The following is a 22,008-nucleotide window of genomic DNA, read 5'->3' as shown; positions in this document are numbered from 1 at the left end:
GCAATCTTGGCTCACTGCAGTCTCCTCCTCTCTCCTCCTTCAAGCGATTCTCCTGCCTCAGCCTCCCAGGTAGCTGGGATTACAGGCACGCATCACCACTCCCAGCTAATTTTTGTTGTATCTTTAGTAGAGACGGGGTTTCACCACATTGGCCAGGCTGGTCTCGAACTCCTGACCTCAGGTGATCTGCCTGCCTTGGCCTCCTATAAAGAGCTAGGATTACAGATGTGAGCCACCACACCCAGCCTCAACAAAGTATTTACTGAGCATCATCTACGTTCTTGCCAGGCACTACTTTTGCTGGAAATGCAGACATGAAGGAGCTAGGCTGGGCTGCACTCTTGGTGGCTGCCTTCTAAGTAGAGGGGACTGATAAAAACTAAGTTGACAGGTAAGGCAGTTTTAGACAGAACATGTCATTCAGGCTCTGATCGAAATCTCCACAGAGGCCAGAGAGGAAGCTGTGTGATTGAGAACAGCCACTGAATTCAGAGCGGAAGCTTCAGGGTAGAAGCTTCTCCCGGAAGTGATTAAGCCAGGTAGACTTGGGAATGTGTTCGGAAGGCAACACAGCACGGTCGCTCAGTCCCTAATGAACTCACTTCCTGCGATGACCTTGGCTTTTGTCAAAGCCTTGTACAAGGGATCTGCCATTATATTAGTGATTAAAAGTCTCTTAAGATCTTACTCACCACATTTCATTGTGTTCCCTACAGAAAGTCTAAGATGAAACATTTTGTTAAGAACTTGGAGGAAGAAAAAAGTCCCTGTACTGTGAGCTTTCCTTTTATCTTCTTGGCTGCCAAGAAGCCCAGAGAAGTATCTGAATCTCAATTACTGCAATTCTGTCTGTCCGTTTCATAATTTGGGAAGAATGCTTAAGAATGATAAAAGTGTCCTCTTACAACCGCCCATATACAGGCTCAGATCTCCATTTCCCACCACACGATAGATGACCTCAGATTTTTATTAACCATTCTCAACTGGGTTTTCCAGCAACCTGAGAATAGTGATACTTGATAGTGTTTTCTGCTGTTGTGTTGTTGTTCGTTTTTGGTGGGGGGCACAGAGTCTCGCTGTGTCTCGCAGGCTGGAGTGCAGTGCATGATTTCGGCTCACTGCATCCTCTACCTCCCGAGTTAAAGCGATTCTCCCTGCTTCGGCCTCCCAAGCATATAGGATTACAGGTGCCTGCCACCACACCCAGCTAATTTTTTTTGTATTTGTAGTAGAGACAGGGTTTCACCATGTTGCCCAGGCTGGTTTCCTGACCTCAGGTGATCTGCCTGCCTCAGCCTCCCAAAGTGCTGGGATGATAGGTGTGAGCCACCGTGCCCCGCCTTGATAGTGTTTTAATGAGATCATGTACAAAAGTCCCCTGCATAGAGCAAATGCTCAGAATTATTTTTGTCTTGCTTCATATTGCTACTTCCTAATTTCTGTCTGTTTTGTATTTTCCTATTTTATTATACATGTCTTGGGTTGTAAATTTTCTCAAATCCTTTGTAGAAAAATGACAAGTTTTGATTTTTTCTTTTTAAAGTTCCATTACCCCCCAGGTGGCATAACAAAGCCGAGTGCTGGATAGCAAAAGCTGCAGGCATCTACTTGATCAAAGTAAAATCTGCTCATGAACTAAAAAAAGTATTACATTCTTTCTTCCAACTAAATAATGCCAGTTCCTATAACCTCATCTTGTATACTTTAATGAAGTTTCCTTCAAGGGCTGTGTATTTCACTTACAATTTTTGATTCCTTGGTGTAGAGGCAATTTTTAAGAGTTATTTTCTCTATCATAGACATACCTTTGTCTGCTTTCTTTTCATTTCTCAGATGGCACTTACTCACGGTTTAATATTCCAAGACAGAAACACTGTTAATGACTTTGTTAGATAGAAACTGACAGAGCAGAATCTTTTGTCTCCGGGTTCTTTAAAAAAAAAATCCATGCATAATAACGTGTTCCCTCCCTAGAAGTGATGATTTTCTGCTTTTAAGATTCTATTTTTTTTTACAGGTTTTGTTTCTGTTAATGTGCTATACTCCATGAGAATATTTTAAAACATATTATACCCACAAGGCCTGTTCCAAGATTTGAAAAAAAAAGAAAACAACCTTTGTTTAAGCATATCACTTAATTCAAAGCATTTCAACAATTATGATGTTATTTAAGTTTGAAAGCAAAACAAATAAACAAAACATCGGTGGGTTCTATGCTACAAATAGGAAAAAAAAAAACAGCAGATGGCGTTTTACTCCCTATAAAGCGGGGCACTTCGTACAGTGTATTTAAATTGCTCTCAGGGGCTCACTCATCAGACTCACTTTTTCAAGGGCCAACTAAAATCTATTCTTGGCATAGCCCATAACTAAGGACATGTGATCACAACCAATAACTGGGAAATTACAGTGTTATTGAAACTATTGCTGATGTTCTTGTGGTCCTCCTATTAGCTCATATCGTCCATCACCGAAGGGAAAAGAAGATGAAAGATAATCAAGTTACTAGTGGGTTGGAGAAAAGGCTGGGAGAAATTTAGTGATAGCCATTGATTTCCCACACATACAGAGACCAGGAGGGCCACCCTCTGCAGAGAAGAATAGCAAAGTTGTAAGACATTGGAATCACTGCCTGGGAAGAGAGTGGCCTTTTATCTAGGGCTACTTAAAAACAAGACAGAGCTTCGTCTATCTCCCACAGTTCAACTGTGAAGAGAGACTGATTAAATTCTTCTTCTAGCCTGATGAGTCTATAGTGTATGTTAGAAACGTTTGTGAATGCCTGGGAGAAACCTGTCCACAAATGAATTGCATGTTGAGCAATCAGCTCTATCCACCTGCTGTGTTCAAGAAGCAACTGCTGACATTTGCTCAAATGTGCTCACCACAAACCAAACCAAAATACAATAAAAATAGGGTAACTAGGTGAGGGTGGATGTGCTAACTAACTTGATTGTGGTCATCATTTTACTATATATACATACATACACACACACACATATATATATAATCTTCACAGTGTATACCTTAAAATCATACAATTTTATTTGTTAATTTTCCTCAATAAAACTGAGAAATTAAAAATAAAAAGGAACAACTATTGTGGGTCTTTAATAAAAACACCTGTTTAGGACATTATGGAATATAATTTTATGTTTGCCTCCTTCCTACATAAGGAAGGTGTTCATATCTTCCTTTTCTTCTTTCTTCGTACCAGCTACTACTAAGTTATCATGTCTTTCTGTGTTTCTTCTTCTTCTTCTTTTTTTTTTTTTTTTTTGAGATGGAGTCTTGCTCTTGTTGCCCAGGCTGGAGTACAGTAGCACAATCTTGGCTCACTGCAACCTCCGCCTCCCGGGTTCAAGTGATTCTTCTGCCTCAGCCTCCCAGGTAGCTGGGATTACAGGCACCACGCCACCACACCCGGCTAATTGTTGTATTTTTAGTAAAGACCGGGTTCCGCCATGTTGGCCAGGCTGGTCTTGAACTCCTGACCTAAGGTTATCCACTCACCTTAGCCTCCAAAAGTGCTGGGATTCCAAGCCTGAACTACCGCTCCTCATCTATCTAGTTTTATAAGCCATCTTAAACTCTTTCTGGAACAAGAAGGGATATTATTGAGTAAAATGATTTCTATAAATTAAAGACTGGGGGGCTTTTCGTGCCAGGAATTATGCCACATATAGGGGATATACAGAGGAGAAAACTTCACAGTGTAGGAGTGAATGTGGACAGATCAACTAGCAACAGTATCTAAGAATCTCTGCAGGGGAATGGGATTCCTGTGCATTGTGGAGCAGAAAGTTCCTCTCTTGGGAATGGGAAGGAGGCAAGGAGCAGTTACAGCGGAGTTGGTACTGGAGCATAATTCTGATGCAGAAGTGCAGATCCTGCCTGCAAGTAGGAATGGGGAGGATGTGTGCAAAGACAGGGTGGCGGGAGAGCGTGGGGTGCAAAGGACGTCTTTGAGGCTACCCTGCTTATCCCAGAGAAATGTCACCGTTCCAATCCAGTCCTCTTTGACTAATGTTTCCTTCTCTACCTTTCCTCTCACCATGCAGACAGTGATCACTGGCATAATTTGACAGTTTCAGGAGAGTTGTCTAGTTTCCAGGGAATTTTGGTAAAAATACAATAGCAGAATTGTTGTCTTCAGCAAAAGAAAAACAGCCTATAATCCTTTTGAGGCCCTGATGGAAACTACGTAGATAAAAAATCTTTATCTTAGGCTCTTCAACATTAAAGCAAAAATATCTTAATCATAAACCTTACAAATAAAGGAGCCTCTCCCCTGAACACTGGTGTATAGAGCACCTTTACAAATACACTAGGCTGTTTAACACTTGCCACTTTGATTTTGTAAGAAAACCTGAGGGTTTCTTGAATTCAGTGCATGAACTTAAGTGTGAGGACTCTGGAATGACATGACGGAAGCCTGTTTAGTGATGGAGCCTGGCCAAGTGCCCACACCCTATGTCTCAGTGAGTTTTCCTTCCTAAAGCGTTACCAGTAGTATCTTAGCAGGAGATTTTTATTTATTGAGCACTTACTATACGAAGAACTTGACTTGCACTGTCTCACTAAATTCTGACAACAGCCCATTTACAGAGGAGGAAACTGAGATCCAGAAAGATTAAATCGTCCAAGGATAGACCCGTAGCTGGGAAGCAGGTAGGTGCTGTCTCCTCAGCTTTGATCATGGTGTAACTCATATTTATATACTTGACTATTGCACTTAACTCCAAGTAGTTTTGAATCTCTGTAATACTATAACATGATATGAGTCCACTTAAAGTACATGCGAACTAAACAAACCTTGTGCTCTTGCAGAAGCCTGTCTGTTTTGGGGATTTTACAAAGGTCTCTGGACAGAGCCTCCCGGAGAGGTGTCAGCTTACTGAGATCCTCCCTGAACTGCCCAGAATAGCCATGGTGCCTTGAGATGGGTGGGTGGTTCCTGCTTCCCTGGCCTCCAGTGCTTTGCCTGTCTTCCTGAGAGGAGGGATGGTTTCCAGGCAACACCATGGTCCATCTATTTTCATACTGCTATAGTGACAGGCATTTTGAAAAAATAAATATGGTTCCAATAGGGTGATGAGATGCTTTTTGGAGTCCGGCTTATCTGCCTGTTATAATTCTACAGCAACCACCAGTAGGGCCAAAGGAATTCCAAACAGGAGACACAGATGAATGAAAAGGCCTGCCTGCCCCATGGCCATAGAGGACCAGGACTCACAGAATTCCAACACTGGGCTTTCTCAGGCTAATAGACATTTTACAACATCACGGTCTTGGAGGATGGAAAAAGTGTGGGCCTAAATTACTGCTAACTAGATTGATGTAACCAAAAAAATAGACCGTTGCTGTAATCTGCAGATCATGGCTGGTAAACAAAAAGTCAATAGCTTGCCTTTGATTGAGGTGCATAATAAGTTACAGTTCCTGGGATCTAAACTTCATGTGTCAACACTTTTTTAGGCCTTAATCTTCTCTTCTTGAAAACTAGGTATAGAACAACATGAACTTCAATAACCAGAACCCCAGAAATGTTCATTTAAACCGAATTTTAGCATATTTTGATGGAGTCAGAATCACCCTTGCTTGATTCTAAAACAAATCCCGTGGGTGAGTTCTATTTGCTGCCTGTCCTTTTGTGTTGTCAAAGTTATCTGTGCCCAAAACGAGTTATTGGTCTGCACCAGCTTGGCTCATTTTAAGTGCTCAAAGTTGTAAACAATACAAATATGCATCTTTTTCTCATCAGATACAGTGTTTTCTACAATAACATTGGCTGTATCCAAGGGAGATACAGTCCTTTGAGACTGGATTTTATTGAAAATCATGGTGTTCAAAGAGTACTAGGATGTTTGAAGTCCTTCATAGAAACTTCATAAAGCCGAAGGCATTCTATAGAGTGAAAGGTTGTAAATGGAGAAGTGGCTGCCTCACCCAGCAGGGACCACCCCTAATTCTGGGCCATGTGTAGGGACCTGAATGCTGCAGGGATCACTGAGAGGTTAATAATGATAATCATTTGTTTGCCTTAAAGAAGGATAAAATCAGATCCAATCTAATTGATGCTGGAGAACTTGAAGGATGGCATTTGGTTGGGGAATAGTCACAACGTCAGGGTCGTTCTACACATCCCAGTCCTTCTGGGATCAAGTGGGTTAGAGCCGGGAGAGGCAGAGACTCCAGCAGAATATGGAAACGAAGGGCACCCTGGCGCACTCGTGTTTTTGTTCCTGCTCTCCCCGTGTGAACCCAGAGCTGCAGCCTTTGTCACGAGGAAGATGCTCTATGCCATGTTTCAGATCTGCCCAGCAGGGCAGCTCACTCACAGCGCGTGTCTCCCAGCACATCTTTCTTTCATTTCCGTGTGATGACAGCAGCTGAGTTGCCGGTGTGCCCTGACCCTGCTCGCTGTCTCTTTGCTCCCACAGAATCTGTACCAGAACAGGTTTTTAGGCCTGGCCGCCATGGCGTCTCCTTCTAGAAACTCGCAGAGCCGACGCCGGTGCAAGGAGCCGCTCCGATACAGTTACAACCCTGACCAGTTCCACAACATGGACCTCAGGGGCGGCCCCCATGATGGCGTCACCATTCCCCGCTCCACCAGCGACACCGACCTGGTCACCTCGGACAGCCGCTCCACGCTCATGGTCAGCAGCTCCTACTACTCCATCGGGCACTCGCAGGACCTGGTCATCCACTGGGACATAAAGGAGGAAGTAGATGCTGGGGACTGGATTGGCATGTACCTCATTGGTGAGTAGAGTGTGCCAAGTGTATTATTCATCATTCACTTTTACATATGCTGTCACATTTTAATAACCTCTACCATATAAGTAAAATAGACAGGCAACTGTTATATGCCAGATTCGAACACACTGAAGACCACTGTTGCATGACCTTGCTTTTCTGCAAAGTGGACAATAAGGCCTCTCTTGCCATCTCTATTCCATGGAAGAAAATCATGAGACAGAGTACAGTGAGGTGTGGTTAAATGCAAACATCATCATTTGCAACTATAGAAGCTCTTCTACTTGTGAATAAGTTAATATCAAAAGCCTGTTTTTAAATCTATGCGCTTATAAGACAAAGTAACACCATATGCCAACCAATGTATGCACATCTACGTGGAGGTAATTTCACTTTAGTTTCCAGCATAATCTTCATCAGCTCTTCCAACATTCTTACTGCTTTGTATTCAACAGACAAGCTGGGGATTATACATACAGGCATGGTGCTGGGGAAAGTTGACTTGCCTTACTCTTTAGGTGGAGATTTATTCAAAATTTTGAAAGTGCCAAAGTTGAAAGTTTACTAGAAGAAATGATTCCATGTGAATTTTCTAAAGTCTTTGGAAACAAAATAAATTATGCAAATAAGTTGGATGCTGAGGCAATTATTTTTATGAAAGTTTCACCATTCCCGTAGATTGGTTTTGAAACTAAATCTTATAATTATGGAAACCAATTTAAATGAAAAATGTATCTCATCTATTTTATGTAATAGAATCAGCTGTCATGGAAATTGATATGTTACCCAAAAGTCAAGTTGTAATTGCTGGAAGGCCACCAGAGTCAACAGATTCTAACACACTGAAGACCACAGGTCCATCCGAGGCCAGGCCTTCTGCCTTCACTTTGTGTTGTGCAATATTTGCACATTCAGACACACAACACCGGATTTAACATCACAGAAAGTTATGGATTGTTATGAGTAGTTTAAAGCCTCGACAGTTTTTCTGATAAAATAAAGGGGATCTTATCTGACTAACTAGTTCTCAGGGAAATATTCTTGGGTCTCAAAGGTTTTTCCCACAGCTTAGTTAGCATGTTTATAATACACACATTCACGTAAAGATGGAGATGCGTACATTGTTGAAATTTTTACACAAATAGCTGTGACTAGCTGAACTGGATTTCTGAAAGTTAAAATTTAATTTGTTTCTGAAAAAAAAAAAACAATTCTTGAATAAAAGTACATACTATCGATCAAGAACAGAGATTGCAAAATAATACCCCAATGAGCATATTTTGTTTCATTTACATTGTTTTGTTTTAAATTTGATTGATTATCCACACTTAAAATGCAGAGGTTTCAAGTTGAAACCAAACTTTCTAGCTTCTTTTACAAAAGCCTCCAATTTGGCAGCCTGAGCCTGTGATGCCACATGGTTCTAATCTGCTGGAGTTCAGCATCTGCACCCCGCTCCGCCTCCCCACCCCCTCCGAGACTGGCCTGTGACCTTCAGTGTTGCCACAGTCCCTCCCACCCATGCCAACCTTCATCTTGAGTGTTTTGTGTTCAGCATCTGAGGCAATTGGGTTTAGGGCTCTGCATCTAGGATTTTGGATTGGTTTTGGTTTTGGTTTTTTTTTTGTTGTTTGTTTGGTTTGGTTTTTTATCAAGATAGAGTCTCACTATGTTGCCCAGGCTCAAATCAAACTCCTGGGCTCAAGTGATCCTCCAGTCTCAGCCTCCCAAAATGCTGAGATTACAGGCATGAGCCACCATGCCTGGCCCAGATCTAGTTTTGGGTCAACTCCTTACAAGGGCGTCTTCTCGCAGCTGGTGAGTGCTCATGCTGTTCCCCAAGTCAGGGACCCACTGGAAGAGAAGCCTGTTTGGGGAGAAGGTAATGAGCTCAAGGTGGAATTACTGAGTGTGGGACACCTGAAGGATGTGCGTCCACAGTGAATTAATGAATGGGTCTGAAGCTCAGCCAGGGATCTACGCTAGGGTTGTAGATTTGGGGTAACAGACGCCTTGGGGGTGGATAAGCTGACTCTAGTGTTGTGTGCAGTAAGAGAGCACCAGATAGTCACAATGAGAGAGGGGCAGGGGAGAGGCAGACAAGGAACTCAAACAGCAGAGAAGGAGGTGGTGAAGAGGCAGGACAACCAGGACACTGGAAAGGACAAAAGAAGAGGGTGGTAGAGGAGGGGGTGGGTAGCCAGAGCAGTTATTACGAAACTCCGTGAATGAATAAGATCTGGTGTTATCATGACATTTTGAGTGAGACAAAAGTAACCACAACTCATCATCCTAGAACCTTAATTTGACAGTTTGTTATTCTCATTGTAGCTACACATATATAACTGTGAAGTTATGTAATGCAAAATGCCAACACTTTCACAGCATAGCATTTCAAAAATAACTTCCCAATCCGAAACTGTCTGTGAATCTTAAAAGTTAATAATGTGTAAGTCCTTCGTAGCTTATCTCCCGCATTTACCGTGCTACGCCAGAGATCAAATCAGAGATCTAGGCTGAGAAACGTAGACATGGTGATTTCATCTCATCTGTCATTTCGTGAATGAGGAGAGGTTGACTCCATGGCTCCCACAGTCACACAGCTGCCTCCCCTGGCACAAGACTCATGCTGCCACAAGTGTAGCACAGCGTTGTGGTGCAGTGATGGGTATGGGCCACGCCACATCCATGAGCCATCAGATGTCCAGCACAGGCCAGGGTTGTGATCTTGGAGCTCTCAAAGCAAATAGGACTGTTCTGCTGTAAGAGGGTGAAAATGCCTGGATGTGGAGGGGGATGTGTAGTGTGTAGCTGCTGATTTATGGAAACCAACTCTGAAGAATTAAAGTTTTTCCTTGACATCAGGCACCCTATTAGAATCTAAAAGAGCAGAAACTATATTTCTCAGTTAAGACACAAAAAGAACTCTTGTGTCCAAAGAAACAATATGAAGGAGAGGCCACAGAAGAGGAGAAAGTGGCATTGATCTTTAGGAGCTCTTCTATCGCTTTATGCTTAGAGTCCCTTCTTCTACAAGACAATGAGCTTCTGCATCATTGGCTTAGTAGTAAGAAAGACAGGTAGATTCTCCCCATATCTCCTGTCCCATTATTATTATTATTATTATTATTATTATTATTATTATTATTATTTTCAGACAGTCTTGCTCTGTCACCCAGGCTGGAGTGCAGTGGTGTTATCCTGGCTCACTCCAACCTCTGCCTCCCGGGTTCAAGTGATTCTCCTGCCTTAGACTTCTGAGCAGCTGGGATTACAAGTGTGTGACACCACGCCTGGCTAATTTTTTCATTTATAGTAGTAATGGAGGTTCACCACATTGGCCAGGCTGGTCTCGAACTCCTGACCTCAGGTGATCCGCTCACCTTGGCCTCCCAAAGTGCTGGGATTACAGGCATGAGCCACCGCGCCCGGCCTCGTGCTATTATTTAGTAAAGCCATGCATGGTCCAGCCACAGTGGGAGAATCCTGGGAGATTTTTTCCAAGATTTGGTGGTCAGAAAGCATGAATTACTCTGAAAAATGGAAGCCATATCTATTTTCTGATGGGTGTAGGAGACCTGGGTAGTATACGGATTCTCTCTTTCAATCAGTCATGGGCTCACTTGCTCATTCCCCTCTTAACAGCAATAGTATGTTTGTTGTCCACTCTTCTATTATAGATTATGGTATGGAAACCATAGCTATAATTTTTATTTTGAACAAATCAAGAGAAAATACATTACTTGTTTCTTAGTTATTCTGTTTCTGTACGCTTCATTAGAACTTTCTGATTAAAATTTTCATAACCCACAAAGATCCTTTCTCTATTATAAACTGTGGAGCAGGTGGTAGGATTCTACACACCAGAAGAAATACATACCACCCAGAAAATATAATCTTTTCCTGAGAAACTTATCTCTACATGTTCTGTACAAAATGTACGATGACAGAAGCTTAACCAGTACTGATGTGAGCTAGTGTTTCAAGCTATTATTAATGGTTTTACATATTAAATATCATAGAGATTTGCAATAGAGGGCCCTATTTTTAGCCCAGATTCTAAGCAGAAATAGCTGCTTATTAGATGTTGGACACTGTTCTAAGACCACTAGCTGTATTAGCTCAAGGAATCCACACAATAAGATTTTGAGGTAGGTACTTATAGTATGTATCCCCATTTTGTAGTGAAGGATTAAATAAACTGCCTAAGATCACATCTTAATGGTAGATTTAAGTTTCCTGCCTCGTATTTAGCAGGTCCCAAGGCAGCCCATGTGAGTGACGCAAAGGCAGCAGCCTCCTTGTAGAGCCAGTTAAGCAGAGTTATCCTGATTCCAGAAGCCCTGCCTAGAGTCCAGTTCTTCAGCACCAAACTCCCTGTATTAAATCCCTTTCTGCATAAAACACATAGACTGAGCCTGGATTTCTGCAGCTGACCCTGCCAATGTATTTGGCTTCCTAAGCAAAGACTAAGTAACTTTTCTAACAACTGGTAACAAATGCCTTTGGGGAAGGGTTTGATCTCTCAGCCCAGATGGCCCAGGCAAAAATACAGACTATTCTATTTCTCTTGGGTGATATTTGTGATTAAATGCTATTGTTAGTGTGAGGGAAGGGGCTGCTTATCAGGACCGATAGCCAATCCTTTAAAATGTATTGTGTTTAAATGTCTATGGCAAAATATACCTTTTTCGCATTAATATGGGTTGGTTTTTTTTTTTCCATCCTCTTCATCCTTTTCTGATTCTTCCCACCTCCCCTTTATCCTTTTCTCATTCATGCTCCTGTGGTTCCTTGATAATTTATCCACTCTAGTACTTTCTATATTCTAATGAAATTACCTGTTTTCTTGAATAAATCCCCAAATATATTAGAAACTCCCTGAGAACATACACCATGTCTTGTTCACCAGTGTATCCCCAAGGTTTAGCACAATGCCTGGAACAGAGCAAAGTACCCAGTATCCATTATCTCACACATGAATGGACATCCTCCTTCCAGGAGTTACTGTCCATAAATCCCTGACTATGAATATGAAAGGGAATATCCCAGTGATCAGAGTGGATAAATTCAGGGAAATACCATCCCTTGGAGAACTGCTATAATGAGGCAAATTTCTACCTGGGTGTGAGACTTGTTATATCTGTGCTGAAGACCCAGGGAGCTAGGAAAATATTATGCCTTTTTGCAGAAATGAGGCAATTATTGTAAAAGATGTATTATGCAATCTTCTTAGCAACCCAAACAGGGCTGTGAGCACAACTGTGAATAAAAAGACAGGCAAATTTTGCAAACAAGCGATTTTCCAAAGGATACAAACAGTTCTTATCGGTAATGAGTGTTCATTTGCCCAGTCATTTTTTGCCAGAGAAGGGGCAGCCTAAAATGTGCAATCCACATAGCAGATTACAAGTAGGCTTAGCAGTTATCTCATTTAGTGCTCCCCTGTAAGACTGAAGTTTTATTACTACTCCCCACTTTGCAGTTGAGGAAAGACTGTAGAACTGACACTATTGGCAAATGGCATGAAAGACCTCAAGAGCTGGGCCCTTTGGCTTCAAGCTCAGTGCTTTTTGCACTTCATATCTGTTTTCTCAGTCCAGCCAGATGCAGCATGTGAACCAGAGAGAATCAGGAGAGAAAAGAGCAATCATGAAAAGAGCTCTCTGCAGAGCCGGGACTCTGGGCCTGCCCTCAGGAGCCCTTTGCCCAGATTGTCCCTCCAGCCCCTGCAGCGGATTTGGACTCTCAAAATCTGGTTTTCCCCACAGCCTCAGATCCACCTCATGCAGATTATTTCTGGTGAAGTGGAAACTACAAGGGCTCCATAGAAGATCAACAAATTCACATTCCTGTCTTAGTCTGCACTGAAGGTGTGGGGTCTGGAACCAAGAAGGTGACAGGCAGCTTAGTATTATCAGATCTGTCCTCCCCAAGAATGCTGCATTTCTCTCCAGACACTGGTTTTAAAGAGGACATGGATGGGTTGCAAAGTGATGAGCAGATAAACAGCAAGAGGTGAAAACATACAGTCATCAAGAGCTCCTCCCAGTCCTTGTCTCCTCCCTCAGTGCTCTCCTGACCACCCCCTGGCTGCCTTCCTTGTCACTCTCTGTCACAGCACCCTGTTCTTTTCCTTTCCTTTTTTTTTTTTTTTTTTCAGTTTGTGAGATGGAGTCTCGCTCTGTTGCCCAGGCTGGAGTGCAGTGGTGTGATCTTGGCTCACTGCAACCTCCACCTCTTGGGTTCAAGCGATTCTCCTGCCTTAGCCTCCTGAATAGGCGGGATTACAAGTGTCTGCCACCATGCCCAGCTAATTTTTTTAGTAGAGATGGAGGTTTTACTGTAATATTGAGGTTCAGGGGTTCAGGGTGCCCTCAGCTTCCCTGAGAGGATGTTTTTCTAGGTTCTTGGTCTCCTGCCCTGTCAAGAATGAGAGAGGGGACCACAGCACAGTGTGCAGCAAATGCGGGACTCAAAAGTGTTTGTAGAAAGCGATTTATTTAGAGAAAGAGAGAAACAGGAGAAGGGGAGAGAAAGAAACAGCTAACTCTCACACTGAGTGAGAGAATCCAGAAAGATGGAATCCAGGAGAGGAAAGCAGCTTCCACACTGAGTGGAAGGGAATAGAGATGCAGTTTAGGAGGGGAAGACAGGCTTCCACGATTGAGTGTGGAAGGGGACTCCAGAGGGGAAATCTAGGAGAGAGAAGGATGGCTTCCACAAAGGGAGTGTTCATGGAAGGGGACCCGAACATGGAGTCCAAAGGGGTGTGGAAGAAGGGGACTTTTAACCTGGGAGGAACCCCCACCTTCTCTAAGATCCCAGGCCAATGAAAGAATTTCCTTAGAACTTCCACTGGCGTGATTGACTCTTAGTTTCTTCCCACGCCCATGAAATTCAAACATAAACCAATAAATCTCCCAGATGGAGAGAGATAGGAGGGGGGCATGGTGCTGGGAAGTTCTAGCTCTTAAAACTATGCCCCCTTGTGGACACGGAAAGAGAACACATTCCCTCATTCCCCAACTCTGAACAGGAAAGCCCAACTCCTGTTGGAACACAGGCATCAATCCTCTTTAACTACTTCCTGCTGAAATGGGGCATAGAAGGGGCCCTGCAGTTGAGCTTTCCTCCAGAGGGGAGACTTTCAGAGGCACAGGTTGATCTAGAGGTCCATGATAGAGCTCACAGGCCAAGGACATCTGGGGTTCCAGCAGCAGGATTATTTGGGACCTTATGGTTCTACAGGAAACAAATGTGACAAAGCGATTAAAGATGAGAGGCCCAGAGGCCAACAAATATAGAATGGTTATAAACAAGCCTAGGAGAGAATAACGCCAGGACAGTCAGTTGTTAAACAAGCCTCACAACACTTAACTGATTTACAAAATAGCAGCATTTTTTCTAGAAAGAAACAAGTTCCCCTCCTCTCTATTGTTAGCAGATTTAAGGCCCTTTTATTTTGAAGAGCTATGGCAACTAAAGAGTTAAGCTGGAGAGAGATCCAAGATGGCTGACCACTAGCAGCTCGGGATTGTAGCTCCCAGTGAAAATGCAGAGAACGAGAGGACACCACACTTTCAGACAAATTTTTGTTGCTCACGGACCGGGAGATTCCCAGCGGAGGAGCCCCACGGGTCACCAGCGCGACTCTTGTGGCTGGCACGGCAGTTTTGCTGGTGCCTCAGTGCAGCAGTTCTTGGTGCAGAGTGAGCAGGACTGGGTCCCCTTTTGGCCGATTCCCAGGCAAAAAAGCACCATCAATCTTAACACCGCTGTTTTGGCTGGCGCAGTGGATTGCTCAGATTTTGGCGCTGGGAATCAACAAGTTGGACGTCCACTCAGAAACCTAATTTGAAAGTCAGAAATCACAAAGACAACAGGTGGATAAATTTACAATGATGGGAAGAAACCAGCGTAAAAAGTCTGAGAATACCCAAAATCAGAACGCCTCTCCCTCTACAGTGATCACGGTTTCTCATCAGCAACGGAACAAGCCCTGATGGAGAATGAGTGCGTTCCATTAACAGAAGTAGGCTTCAGAAGGTGGATGATAAGAAACTTCTGTGGATTAAAAGAACTTGTTCTAACCCAATGCAAAGAAACTAAGAACTTTGAAAAAAGGTTTAATGAAATGCTAATGAGAATAGACAATTTGGGGAGGAATATAGGTGAATTAATGGATCTGAAAAACACGACACGAGAACTTCGCAAAGTATGCACAAGTTTTAACAGTCGAATTGATCAAGCAGAAGAAAGGATATCAGAATTCGAAGACCAACTTAATGAAATAAAATGAGAAGTCAAGATTAGGGAAAAAAGGATAAAAAAGAATGAGCAAAGTCTCCAAGAAATATGGGACTAAGTGAAAAGACCTAATCTACGTTTGATAGGTGTGCCTGAATGTGACGAAGAGAATGAATCCAAGTTGGAAAATACTCTTCAGGAGATTAGTCAGGAAAACTTTCCCAACCTAATAAGACAGGACAATATTCAACTCCAGGTAATACAGAGAACACCACAAAGATATTCCTCAAGAAGACCAACCCCAAGGCACATAATCATCAGATTCATTAGGGATAAAATGAAGGAGAAAATACTAAGAGCAGCCAGAGAGAAAGGTCAGGTTACCCACAAAGGGAAGCCTATCAGACTTACAGCAGATCTCTCAGCAGAAACCCTACAAGCCAGAAAAGAGTCGGGGCTAATATTCAACATCTTTAAAGAAAAGAACTTTTAACCCAGAATTTTATATCCAGCCAAACTGAGCTTCAAAAGCAAAGGAAAAATAAAATCTTTTGCAAACAAGCAAGTACTTAGAGATTTCACCATCACCAGGCCTGCTTTGCAGAAGCTTCTGAAAGAAGCACTATACATATAAAGGAGCAACCAGTATCAGCCTTTCCAAAAATATATCCAGCTAGCATCAAATGGCAGTATTAAACTCATATATGTTATTAACTGGATAAAAAGCCAAAACCCATCGGTACGCTGTATCCAGACCCCTCTCATATGCGACGATACACAAAGACTCAAAACAAAGGGACAGAGGAAGATTTACCAACCAAATGGAGAGCAAACATAAATAAATAAATAAAAAGCAGGAGTTGCAATTCTCACCTCTGATAAAATAGAATTTAAAGCAACAAAGATCAAAAGAGGCAAAGAAGGACATTACATAATGATAAAAGGATCGATGCAACAAGAAGAGCTAACGATCCTATATATACACGTACCCAATACAGGAGCACCCAGATACATAAGACAAGTTCTTAATGACTTATAAAGAGACTTAGCCTCCCACACAATAATAGTGGGAGACTGTAACATCACATTGTCAATATTAGACTGATCAACGAGACAGAAAATTAACAAGGACATCCAGAACTTGAACTCAGACCCGGAACAAGTAAACTTAATAAACATTTATAGAACTCTCCACTTCAAATACACAAAACATACATTCTTACCAGTACTATATCACACCTATTCCAAAAGTGACTACATAATTGGAAGTAAATCACTCCTCAGTAATTGTATAGCATTTCATAGGTTTAAATGAAATATTGGTTGGCTGCTTGTTTGTTATTTTCTTCCCTTATTCCTTCCTGTCTCCATTGTTAAGCACAATTATTGGCATAAAAGACGTTTTCAATTCCCATTTTTAGACTGCATTCTAGCCTGGGCAATAAAGCAATACTCCCGTTCTCTCTCCCTCTTTCTCTTCCTTTTTCTTCCATTTCTTCATTCTTTCTTTTCTTTCTCTTTTTCTTTCTTCCTTTAAAAAAAAAAAAAGAGTTAAGCTGATTTTCAGAGAGAGCTGCCTTTTGCAGAGAGAATCAGCAACCTTTTTGTTAGTAATTAACTCCTGAAATAGCTTATAGTAACTGAATAGAGGTAGTAACTTTCCTAATACCCCAGCACCAAGTTTTTCTGTTACTTGACCACTCTCCCCACCCCCATGAAAGGAATAACTGGAGGTTGAGGGATAGCACAGTTGAGGGTTATAGTCCTATTAATGCCAGGATATAAATTACTTCCCTGAAGATCTTGTTGGAAAAGCATATTTAGATCTTCTAATGGCTTGCAGGGATACGGAAGGTCGTCCCCTGGAACTTCAGGCTGCCGAGTGGAAGGTCTCTGACTTTCCTCAGGAGGTGTCCAAGGCTTCAGCCAAGTGTGATGAATCCAGGAGTCAGTTCCCACCACCTTAACTGCCGTTGGGGTAGACGGAATAACCGAAAATAGTCCTTTCCAAGATGGGCCTAGAGAGGGAGAGTCTGAGGGGAGAGACTTAACAAGCACCAAGTCTCCAGGGCAGAACAACTCTTCCCCTTTTTCCCTAGGGTGACCTTCAGGCAAAGTCTTAAGAACCTGTTGATACTTAGCCAAGGAGGTTATAACTTTTATTAGATCTGCTGTTTCCTTGTCTAATACAAGATCATTAGTAAGAAAGGGCGGTCCATAAAGCATCTCATAGGGACTGAGTCCTATTTTCTGAGGAGAGTTTTGAGCTCTTAAGAGTGCTATTGGTAATAGAGAAGGCCATGGGGGGTGGGTTTCCTGTGTCAGTTTCTTTAGGTGTCTCTTAAGAATTTCATTCATCTTGTTCACTTTCCCTGAGGACTGAGGCCTCCAAGCACAGTGGAGATGATTCTGTATTCCCAGCACCCTGGAAATTCCTTGGGTTACTGCAGCTTTGAAGGCAGGACCGTTATCACTTTGAAGACAGCAAGGGTGTCCAAATCTAGGGATTATTTCATTAATCAGGAGTTTTGTTACTTCTTGGGCTTTCGCTGTTCTACAGGGGAAAGCCTCAACCCAGTTTGCCTAAGTATCCATACATACTAGCAGATATTGATATCCCCGAGACTTAGGCCTATGGGTGAAGTCCATTTGCCAGTCCTCACCTGAGTAATGACAGGTTCGCTGTTCCCCAGGGGGAGCTTTGCGATGTGCCAAAGGATTATTTTTCTAACATACTTCACATCCTTTGACTATTTGTTGGACAGCCTTGAAGAGACCTTTGTCTGTAAATATAGATTTGGCCATCCAATGTGTATTCTCTATACCCATATGGAAGGTTTGTTGTAGGGTTTTAAGTACTTTCCACTGGCTGGCAGCAGGTAGAAGGACTTTTCCCTCCTCAGTGGCTCACCATCCTGAAGGAAGAAGATTGTGTCCTGGGAGATCGCCCACCCTACCTCTTCTGATGAGTATTGAGGTCTGGTTCCCTGGAGTGGGTTCTCCCATATTAAAGGTCCTTCCATAAATGCTTATCTAGCTGCCCTTTTAGCCTCTAGGTCAGCTCGGGGATTGCCCTCAGCTACCTTCTCATCTCCTTTCTGGTGACCCCAACAGTGTAAGACTGCTACCTCTTTGGGTTCTTGGACAGTTGTAATAAGTCTAAAATTTCCTTGCGATATTTAATGGGAGTTCCTGCCAAGGTTAGGAACTCTCTTTCCTTCCTCAGGGCAGCATGAGCGTGCAGAACCAGGTGAGCATATTTGGAATCTGTGTATATGTTTACTTTCTTTCCTTTTCCTAATTTAGAGCTTGGGTGAGGGCTGTCAGTTCTGCCAGATGGGCACTAGCACCAGGAGGAAGAGAATTGCTTTCAAGTTCTGTTTGATCACTGACTACTGCATATCCTGCCTTTCAAACTCCATTTTCCACAAAGGAACTTCCGTCAGTGTAAAGGTTAAGGTCAGGATTGGTTAGAGGAGTATCTAAGAGATCCTTTCGAGCTGCATAATTCTGAGCTATAATCTGCTGACAATCATGCTCTATGTCTGCTCCTGTCTCAGGGAGGAAAGTAGCTGGGTTGAGGGCTGCACATATACACAGCTGGAGTACAGGCCCTTCGAGCACTAAGGCCTGATATTTGAGGAGGTGATTGTCAGACAGCCATAAGCCTCCTTTAGAGGCCAGAATTCCAGCTACATCATGTGAAGTCCATGCAGTTAGATCTTTCCCTTGCACTATTTTAACTGCCTCTGAGACTAGTACAGCCACCGCGGCTACGACTCACAAGCAGTGTGGCCAGCCTTCTGCTACTGCATCAATTTCATTACTTAGGTATGCCACTGGTTGTGGCGTGGCTCCCTGAATCTGGGTGAGAAGCCCCAGTGCCACTCCTGACTTCTCTGTAACACATAGGGAGAGGTCATTCCCCGTAGGAAGGCTTAGAGCTGGAGCCTGCAGTAGTGCCTGCTTCAGGGTCTGAAAGGCTGCCTCAGCTATAGGGTCCCAGAGTACTAAATGGGTCTTAGCTTTTTGGGTTTCCTTAATCAGAGTGTACAGAGGTTTTGCTATTTCACCATATCTGGGAATCCACAATCGGCAAAAACAGTTATTCTCAAGAATCCCGGTAACTGTTTTAAAGTCTTGGGATGGGGAAAGCCCAGTATGGGTTGGAGACGTCCCTTACCTAGGGCCCAAGTGCCCTTAGACAAGACTGGCCCTAGGTATTTTACCTCCTGCCTCCAAAGTTGGGCCTTTGGTTTGGAAACTTTATATCTACAGGCGGCAAGGAAGTTTAGGAGGTCCTGAGTGGCCTGCTGACACTGGGTTTCTGAGCTTGCAGTTAAAAGTAAGTCATCCAGATACTGAAGAACCAGGGTACCTGGATGTGAGAAACTACTAAGGTCCTGAGCTGGGGCCTGGCTGAACAGGTTGGGCTGTTTCTAAAGCCCTGAGGTGATACTGTCCAGGTGAGCTGAGAACTCTGGTCTAAAGGGTCTTCAAAGGCAAACAGAAACTGAGAGTCAGGATGTAGTGGTACACAGAAAAAGGCATCTTTAAGGTCCAGAACTGTAAACTATTGTGCCTCTCCTGGTATTTGAGAGAGCAAGGTGTAAGGATTAGGTACAGACTGAGTATAAAGGCATCACAGCTTCATTAATAAGCCTGAGATTCTGCACCAGCCTCCATTGTCCATTAGGTCTCTGCACTCCTAAAATTGGAGTATTACAAGGGCTGTTACAGGACTTCACTAGACCCTGAGCTTTTAAGTCCCTTACAATATCCTGTAGTCCCTTTTTGGCTTCTGGTCTTAGGGGGTACTGTCTTTGGTAAGGAAAAGAGGTGGGATCCTTTAGCCTTATTCGAATTGGGCATGCATTCTTTGCCTGTCCAAATTGTCCATCCATTGCCCAAACTTCAGGATTAATCACCTCTTAAAATAATGGGCAGCAGAGAGGGATTTTCTCCCTAATGAGGTTCGTATAGATAGTGGTTCGTGCTCTGGCCAGCAGGTCCTGCCCTAGTAAGGGAATGAGACTTTCTGGCATAATAAGGAAGGCATGGGAGAAAAGTATATGGTACCAATATTTCCCAGCAAAAGTCCAATTTACACAGGCCAATTTATAAAACTGCCCCAGAAGGGTAAAATTCTAGGGAGATGCCATTAGAACACACAGTTCAAAGAAGGCAGGCTGGGCCCACTGCAGCTGAAACAATACCCTCAGGACCCGGGTCTCCTCTCCCCTAACCCATTTTCCATTGTAGGAAATTGCCCTTAAGGTTGTGAGACCTGCCATTGACTATCTGGGGCCTTGAACTGGTTTAACTGTGATTTTCTAGATGGAAAAGTTCTGTCGTAGAGAGAGCCAATCCTAAGCAAGACAAATTATACACCAAACAAAGTCCCATAGCCTTCAGCTTCTAAATTTCCCAAAAGGCTTTGCCAATTGAAGTCTGGCTCCACAGGGGATTTGAGCCACCCAGCTTGCAGTTATAGGCCTTACACCTTAACCAACTGTGCTGATAGACCACTTGTTTTGAAGTAAGGCAGAAAGCTTTCTTAAGCCGTATTTTGAATGAGAATGCTGCACCCTAAGGCGGCGTGGCCTGCCCAAAGCTGGGTGGGGCTGATGGCCAGCAGCTGCTTCTTTTCTTTCAGCTGGCGCCCCTAGAGAAAAGAACCACTTTCCGCTATGGGTTTAAAAGCTGCTTGCAGCTGCTGCTGGGCCTGTGAGTTCTCCCGCTCTCGGGGCTTTCGGTCGCCATCTTGACCCCGCCAGAACCACGTGCACACCTGGGCCACTCCCCAAGCCACTGCCCACAGAGGGATTCACGGCAGGTCAGCAGGCAAACGCCCTGGGGAAGCTTTTTTTACTCTGCTGCCTGGGACTGGGGAACACCGGAGAGGCCTGTCAGAACCATGCACAGGCTGCCGTGCTCCCTGTCCCCTGCAGGCTTGGGCTGTACCTCGTCCCTCCCTGCTGTTTTCTCCAGCTGAGGGCTATGTGGCTCAGTTCCGCCCCGGGGCTGGGCTGTTCCCGGCTGCAAGGAGCAGAAAGTGGGGGCTGCTTACCCTTTCCACCCCACAGGCTCCCACAGGTTTTGGACCCAAGAGATAATATCTGAAGAATAGAGAAGGAGAGGGAAAGCGGAGAGAGAGCTTGGAGGTAAAAAAAAAACTGCGCTTTTAATTCTGGCTGGGCTGCACCACTTAAGACGGGCTGGGTCGTGCCTCCAGGCACTGCCCCTCAGGTTGCAGCAGCCCTGCCTGGCTGTGGCTATTTCAGGTGTTCATAAAGAGACAGGACAGAATGGGGCTGGTTTTACTCACAATTTTGAAGTCATCTCTCCAGCTGTACCCCTCTCCTGGCTGTACCCCTTTTCTGGTGTACCCCTCTCCTGGCTGGCTTGCCAAAATGTAATATTGGGGTTCAGGGGTTCAGGGTGCCTTCAGCTCCCTGAGAGAACGTTTCTCCGGGTTCTTGGCCTCCTGCCCTCTTAAGAATGAGAGAGGGGACCACGGTGCAGTGTGCAGCAAATGCCGGACCCAAAAGTGTTTGTAGAAAGTGATTTATTTAAAGAGAAAGAGAAACAGCTAACTCTCACACTGAGTGAGAGAATCCAGAAAGATGGAATCCAGGAGAGGAAAGCAGCTTCCACACTGAGTGGAAGGGAATAGAGAGAGATGCAGTTTAGGAGGGGAAGACAGGCTTCCACGAGAGATTGTGGAAGGGGACTCCAGAGGGGAAATCCAGGAGAGAGAAAGATGGCTTCCACAAAGGGAGTGTTCGTGGAAGGGGACCCGAACATGGAGTCCAAAGGGGTGTGGAAGAAGGGGACTTTTAACCTGGGAGGAACCCCACCTTCTCTAAGATCCCGGGCCAATGAAAGGAGTGCCTTAGAACTTCCGCTGGAGTGATTGACTCTTAGTTTCTTCCCACGCCCATGAAATTCAAACATAAACCAATAAATCTCCTGGATGGAGAGAGATGGGAGCGG

At 43.8% G+C, this 22,008-nt stretch overlaps 1 protein-coding gene across 8 annotated transcripts in view; it reads left to right on the top strand.

Annotated features, from left to right (window-relative positions):
• HECW1 (HECT, C2 and WW domain containing E3 ubiquitin protein ligase 1) overlaps window positions 1-22,008 on the top strand; it is a 445,591-nt gene that overhangs the window by 187,566 nt on the left and 236,017 nt on the right. For all 8 annotated transcript variants that reach the window (XM_064366737.1, XM_064366740.1, XM_064366742.1 and 5 more), the window contains one exon: window positions 6,444-6,768. In XM_064366737.1, the coding sequence (XP_064222807.1) occupies window positions 6,444-6,768 (325 nt within the window). The remainder of the gene's footprint in view (window positions 1-6,443; window positions 6,769-22,008) is intronic.

This window comes from Aotus nancymaae, unplaced genomic scaffold, assembly GCF_030222135.1.
Source record: "Aotus nancymaae isolate 86718 unplaced genomic scaffold, 86718_ANA_hifiasm-v0.15.2.pri h1tg000065l, whole genome shotgun sequence".
NCBI classification, from domain to species: domain Eukaryota; kingdom Metazoa; phylum Chordata; class Mammalia; order Primates; family Aotidae; genus Aotus; species Aotus nancymaae.
This window is presented reverse-complemented; position numbering and strand designations above follow the sequence as displayed.